Source organism: Gadus chalcogrammus, chromosome 12 (assembly GCF_026213295.1).
Source record: "Gadus chalcogrammus isolate NIFS_2021 chromosome 12, NIFS_Gcha_1.0, whole genome shotgun sequence".
Taxonomy (NCBI): domain Eukaryota; kingdom Metazoa; phylum Chordata; class Actinopteri; order Gadiformes; family Gadidae; genus Gadus; species Gadus chalcogrammus.
The window spans coordinates 27,528,394-27,535,075 of record NC_079423.1 but is presented as its reverse complement, the minus strand read 5'-3'; the positions used below and the strand labels follow the sequence as shown (position 1 = coordinate 27,535,075).

The 6,682-nt window shown below is 54.8% G+C and overlaps 1 protein-coding gene across 1 annotated transcript in view; it reads right to left on the bottom strand.

Moving 5' to 3' along the window:
• Window positions 1-6,682, bottom strand: part of tle2a (TLE family member 2, transcriptional corepressor a) — a 34,429-nt gene that overhangs the window by 114 nt on the left and 27,633 nt on the right. The window contains 9 exon segments of the mRNA XM_056603290.1: window positions 283-433; window positions 1,120-1,267; window positions 1,633-1,880; window positions 2,379-2,628; window positions 2,836-2,915; window positions 4,257-4,264; window positions 4,267-4,455; window positions 5,753-5,879; window positions 6,440-6,631. Of these exon segments, the coding sequence (XP_056459265.1) occupies window positions 283-433; window positions 1,120-1,267; window positions 1,633-1,880; window positions 2,379-2,628; window positions 2,836-2,915; window positions 4,257-4,264; window positions 4,267-4,455; window positions 5,753-5,879; window positions 6,440-6,631 (1,393 nt within the window).

The window sequence follows — 6,682 nt, the reverse complement described above, 5'->3', positions numbered from 1 at the left end:
GGACGAGAAGACAACATGATCACGCACACACATACACACACGCAGTTTAACAGATGAGCCTCTGGGGAAGCCAAGACAACATGCAGGGAATAAATGGCAGCCTTTGTACAGTCCGACAGAGACGAGGCATCCCCTGGAAGTCATGATAAGAGGGCGAAGGACTGAACAATTTGTCTGAAAATAATCCTCCTAGGGAGTAAGATGTAACCAGACCATCACTCAAGTCTGCCGGGTGTGCGCGCGTGCGTGTGTGTGGGCGCGCGCGTGTGTGTGTGTCCTTACCGCAGTAGGCAAACTTGAGGGAGAGCACGCAGCTCTCGTGGAGGTGCAGCTGGTACTTGTCAGGCTTGGAGACGTGCAGGACCTCCACGTTGCTGCTCTCCATGCCCACCGCCAGCCACTCTCCGGTGGGACAGTAGCCCAGAGAGAAGATCTGCAGACGGGACCACGACGGGACCGGGGAGAGGAGGAGGAGGGGGAGGGGGGTGAGTTGAAAAGGAGACATCAATGAGGTTACACAAACGAGCGAGGGTTTGAGCGGCGGTGCACGCGCGCTGAAGGGCCCCATGAAAGGCTCGCTCGTGTGACGACTCAACACCTGCTCGACGAGCCCCTCCGCTAAGTGGGAAGCTTCTCGCTAGGATGAAAGCCGTGCCGGGATTGTGTGACTACCGTGACTGTGTGAAGTAAAACTGTGTGAAGATAAACTGTCGCCCGTACGCCAGCTCGACTGTGTGTACATATTTTACCTGCAAAAGGAGACCGCCTTTTTTCCTACACGCGTGTACGTGTGCGCCTGTCAGACAAATTCTTGCAAGTTGCGAGTGTGTGTGTGTGTGTGTCACTTAGGTGAGTGGTCTTTGGTGATGTGGTGTTTGAAGTATTAGTGTAGGTATCAAATGAAATGCATTACATAGAGCAAACCTCCAGCTTGATCTGTGTGTGTGCGTATATACGTGCGTATGTATGCGAGTTGTGTGCGCATGCGTGCGAGTTGTGCACGCGTGTGAGCTGTGTGGAGGCGTGTGCGAGTTGCATGCGCGTTTGTTTGAGTCGTGTGTGTGTGAGTTATGTGTTCGAGTTGTGTGCGCTTGCGTGCGTGTGTGTGTGTGTGTGTACCTGTGAGGTGAAGTCGTGCTGCTGCAGCTGCCGTCCCTCCCGGAGGTCCCAGCAGCGCACCGTGTTGTCCAGGCCCCCCGTCCACAGCTTGGTGCCGTCGTTGGAGATGTCGATGCAGCTCGCTCCGTCCGTGTGGCCCTGGAACTGCCTGCATGGACCCAACAGCACCGGGAGTCACACACACACATAACACACAACACTCACACCTCCTGTCTCTGACCCCACACACGCTCTCTAGTGCCGGGTCTCTCCCCTCGGGTCTCTCTCCTCGCTCTGCTCCTCGCTTCGTAACTGAAGTCAGGAGCCGGGGTTATCGAAAACCCTGAGACACTGTGACTCTCCCTCCAGCCGCCTCCTCACTGCTGACCGTCCTCCGTCACGTCTCTGTCCGTCCTGAGCGGCCTGGAGTCACCCAGCAGGACGCACCCCTGAGGCTGAGGTCCCAGCGTCTGTACCTACGCTCTGTCCTCCCCACTGAGTGTGTTGTGGCTGAAGGCGTGGCGCGGTGCTCACCTGACCAGCGTCTGGTTGTGGAGGTCCCAGACCACGATGTTGCCGTCGCTGCAGCAGGAGAAGCAGACCTTGTTGTCGGGGGAGATGGCCAGCGCGTAGCAGGCGGGCGCCGAGGAGGTGAGCTCCGCCTTGATGCGGGGGGTGGGCGTGGCCAGGTCCCAGATGGACAGCGTGCTGGCCTCCCCGCCCACGATCAAGGTGCGCCCGTCGGGGAGGAGTTTACAGGAGCGGATGTAGTTGTCCCGGTTCTGTGTCGGGCGATAAGAGATAAACCGATCTCCTGTTAAACAAATGCATGTTTGTAGATGCAGATTTATATTAGTATAAATAAATATGAGGGTTGTACGCTCTTAAAAGACTCGGGGAGAAGAGTCATTTATCAGCTCCAAACTTAAGATATGCTGTCTCAGCAGGATGCTGGCGATGTTTAATGTAGCAGATTACCTCGCTGACAACGCTGGGGTAATTTAGGTGCCGCGCGGCTGTGGGTGTGCGCGTGTGTGTGTGTGCGTGCGCGCGTGAGAGACGGTTTGAGTGTGTTGCGCTCTTTATCAGAACGGGAAATCCCTAGCGTTTTCCTTGTATTTACATAATAACAAGCTCTCTTATGCTTAGCGCATCACTCGCAACCGAAGCAGACAACAAGGTGCACGGAGGAACGTCCAGAGAGAGAGAGAGAGTGTGAGAGCGACTGTTGGCAACGCACACATTTACCCACAAACCCCCCCCCGCAGCCTCCCACTCACCAGACAGTCCAGCTGGGCCATGGGGCTCTTGCTGCCCTGCTGGCTGATGTCCCACACCTTCACGCAGCCCTTGCCGCCGGTGTAGACGTGGCGCGTGGAGGCGCTGATGGTGACGGCGCACACCACCTCGCCGTGGTTGAGCGTGTGGATCTGCCGGGCGTGGCGCGGGATGCCCGGGCCCAGCAGGGCGTCCGGAGGGAAGGGCACGGGCTGCATCTGGCCGTCGGCCGCCACGTGGAACGAGTAGGCCCTAAAGAGAGAGAGAGAGAGGGGGAGAGAGGGAGAGAAGGAGAACGTGAGAGTTCATTAGTGGAAAGAGCTTGACTGAATGGGAAAAGGAACACTAAACATCGCACATCTCTTGCAGCAGTACGTACAGATATTGAGGTTGCCACTGCAGGTGGTTCAGGAAGGGGGGGGGGGGGGGGGGGTGAGACGGATGTATGAATGAACTCACGGCTTCCCTGACGCGGCAGCCTGCAGGCTGGCAGGCAGCCCGGGAACCCTCATGTGTGGGTGGGGAGACTCATAGCCCACCTGGAAGACACGAGGGGCAGACGATAAGACCCCTGGCAGGAGATGGGGGCTCTCAGCTCAGACCCGGAGACAGGAAGAGGAAAGGAAGAGAGATGGGAGGGGAGCCGGAGGGCAGGTGAAGAGCAGGAGGGGACGGTCGGAAACGACTGCGGGACCAAAAGGGATCAGATGGGATCACAGGGGTGAAGGGAGCAGGAGGAGAAGGAGGAGAAGTGAAGGGAGTGGGAGGAGAAGGGGAGAGGAAGGGAAGGGAATGGGAGGAGAAGGAGGAGAGGGGAGAAGGAGAGGGAGGAGAAGGGGAGAAGTGAAGGGAATGGGAGGAGAAGGAGGAGAGGGAGAAGGAGAAGGAGAGGGAGGAGAGGGGAGAAGTGAAGGGAGTGGGAGGAGAAGGAGGAGAGGGGAGAAGGAGAAGGGAGTAGGAGGTGAGGGAAGAAGGGAGTAGGAGAATAGGGTTGAAAGGGAGTAGGAGAAGGGGAGAAGGGAGTAGGAGAAGGAGGAGAATGGTAAAGGTATTAGGAGAAGGGGGTGAAGGGAGCAGGAGGAGAATATAGTAGGAAGAGGGGGAGATTGGTGAGGTCGTAGGAGGACAGAGGAGAAGGTAGAAGTGAGAGTGGTGATTGGAAGGAAGTGGTATTAAGAGTCAGACACAGAAGGCTGTGTGAAGGATAAGAAAAAAAAATGGATGATTGATGCTCAATTATAGATCCAACAATTACATCTCCGTTCATTCATTCACTCCTTCCCCTCTTGACATATCCGTCTTTTGAAAAAATGCCAAATTAAAACATCACCACATCTTGATCGCAGGAGACATTAACGCGAGAGGTAAAACAAACATATTGATGTACACCGCTATAGGCTTCAAGTAGACCGATTGAGCCCCGCCTCAAAGATCAAGTAGGTTCAAAAAGTCATCCACCCTTCTCCACCAAGAGAACATCCCTGATGGCGTTACACAGGGTAATGGTGACAGTACATCAAATTATATTAAAAAATATTCAATATAATATTAAATCAAAATTCCGCATTGATGTGCTTTTGTCCTTGACACGCTGCAACACGTTGTTTTAATGTGTAGAAGGGCTGGAGAGACATTTGTTCACGATGTCATGCAAGCCTACAGAGCTCCTGCGTGTTGCAAAACTAAAATTTTACAGAAATCCCTTCAACATCAACTCATCTACTGTATAGACAAACTAAAAACAAACCTCCCGCCCGTCTCCCAATGATCAACTACCGTCAAACGCCAGCAAAAATAACAGTAGCAGCGATACGAAAAGGGAATGCACAAAAACGAATCGAGGATAACCAAGGTAGAACATGAACCCCTCCCCCTCTCACCACAGGTGCCGTCCGTAGCCCGCGGCGGCGGCGGCGGCGGCGGCTGCCGCCGACCCGTTCATCTGGGGGGAGACCAGGTGGAGCGCTGCCCCGTAGCCCGCTCCCCCGGGCAGGTCCCCGTTCACCCCTGGGGGGGGCAGGCCGAAGGCCCCCGGAGGGTAGGCTCCCTGGACCGCCAGAGAGTTCCTCAGACCCAGGGCTGGAGGGAGAGAGGGGGGAGGGAGGGAGGGGGGGGGGGGGGGAGGATGAGATAAGATGGACATAGTGGGGAGGATGGAGGGAGGGAGGAAGAGAGAGAGAGAGAGAGAGGGGGGAGGGAGAGATATGGGAGGGTGGGACGGATGGAGATAGGGGGAGGAGGGAGGGAGGGAGGGAGGGAGGGAGGGAGAGGAGGAGGGAGGGGAGGAGGGATATGGGAGGGTGAGACGGATGGAGATGGCGGGGGAGGGGAGGGCAAGACAACGAGAGGTTAGGTTATGCAAAGTGTTTTCCCTCGCTATTCTCTCATGCTAATATAGGATGAAGGAGATCCCCACGCTGGGCCTCTCAGGGCCTGAGACGGCCCAGAGTGACAGCTCAGAGCCTGTGAACACAGACGCCCAGCCGCCTCCACAGCCTCTGGAGGCTGTCTGCAGAACAAGACCACTATTGCCCCCTGCTGGCAACCGCCCACATATGCAGCTCCTTAATGCGGCTAGGTGCATGCGTTCGTGTGTATGTATCCATGTGAGGTGCACCTGCAATTTGTACAATTCATGCATTATTTCTTGGTGTGTGTGTGTGTGTGTGTGTGTGTGTGTGTGTGTGTGTGTGTGTGTGTGTGTGTGTGTGTGTGTGTGTGTGTGTGTGTGTGTGTGTGTGGTGTGTGTGTGTGTGTGTGTGTGTGTGTGTGTGTGTGTGTGTGTGTGTGTGTGTGTTGGAGAGGGAAAAAAAGACACAGCGACAGAGCACGAGAGCGAGAGAGAGAGAGTACGAGTGAGAGAGAGAGGCTCTGGAATAGATCAAGGCTTATTATGAACCAGCTCACAGTCACAGTCCGTCACCCCTCCTAATCTTTCCATTTAGAAAGTGAGGAGCACTGAACGTTTCTAACCACTGCTACTTATTAAGCCCAGATGGTGGGTCAGTGTGTGTGCGTGTGCATGCGCACGTGTGTGTCAGTGTGCATGTATGTGGGGGGGCTGCTACCTGATAGCCAACCAATGAGATTCAACGTACAGGTGGGGTACTTGGTGCCGAAAGAAACGTGTTTAAAGGTGGCAGCTAGCCGCTGGATGCGACGCTAGGCTTCTCTTTGTCCCTTTGATGGAGATCTTTAAAGACCATATAAGTGTACTTGATGGTTTATCGAACCGTGTGAGGGGTTGTTAGCCGTCTGAATCAACACAACACGCACTTGAACATAAAATATACAAAGGTCTCGATATAGATTGTTTCAACACTATTGTCCTGTGTGTGTGTTTTGTGCGGTGTGTTGTGTGTGTGCGTGGTCTTACCCAGAGGGTCCACGGCAGGCTTGCCTGGCACCGGTCGGAACTGTGGGGGCCCGCTTGGTCCAGGGGTGTTGGACTCCTGGGACATGGGGGTGCCAGGCTTCATCCCTGGGGTGCTCGACTTCTCTCTCTGGGGGGGGGGGGGGGGGGGGGGAATAAATCAAGATGAGATTTCGATAAAGAACATGAACCTCAAATAATAAAAGCGAAAAGGTAGGAATACGTGTATGAATGCGCACATTTCTGAGTTGAGCTTTTACTAGTCATGCTAATACCGAAATGCTAATTATACATACGTGCATATATTTTACAGACGCATTACAGAATATCGCGTCAGTGCGTCCATATGCGTGCGTTGGTGCGTGTCTGTCCGTATGTTTGTGTGTGTGTGTGCGTCCGACGTACGTGTGCGTGTGTGTGTGTCCGTATGTTTGTGTGTGTTGCGTCGGACGTACGTGTGCGTGAGTGTTTGTCCGTATGTTTGTGTGTGTGTGTGTGTGTGTGTGTTTGGGTCTGTGTGTGTGTGTGTGTGTGTGTGTGTGTGTGTGTGTGTGTGTGTGTGTGTGTGTGTGTGTGTGTGTGTGTGTGGTGTGTGTGTGTGTGTCCGACGTACGTGTGCGTGCGTGTCTGTCCGTATATTTGTGTGTGTGTGTGTCCGACGTACACGTGTGTGTGTGTGTCCCACGTTACCTGTGGGGGCTCCTTCCCCCTGGAGGGGGAGGGGGCGCTGCTGGAGGAGGCCAGGGAGGTGGGGCTGGCCTGGGGGGGAGCCTCCTTGCGGGAGGGGGGCATCTTGTCCAGGCCGTTCTCCCTGGAGGAGTAGGACTGCACACTGCGCGGGGACGACGGGTCCTGGGCATTCGGAACGCGGTTTAGAAAACACTTTATATGTTAAAACTATGAATTACATTTCTGGATTATTATTTGCTGTTT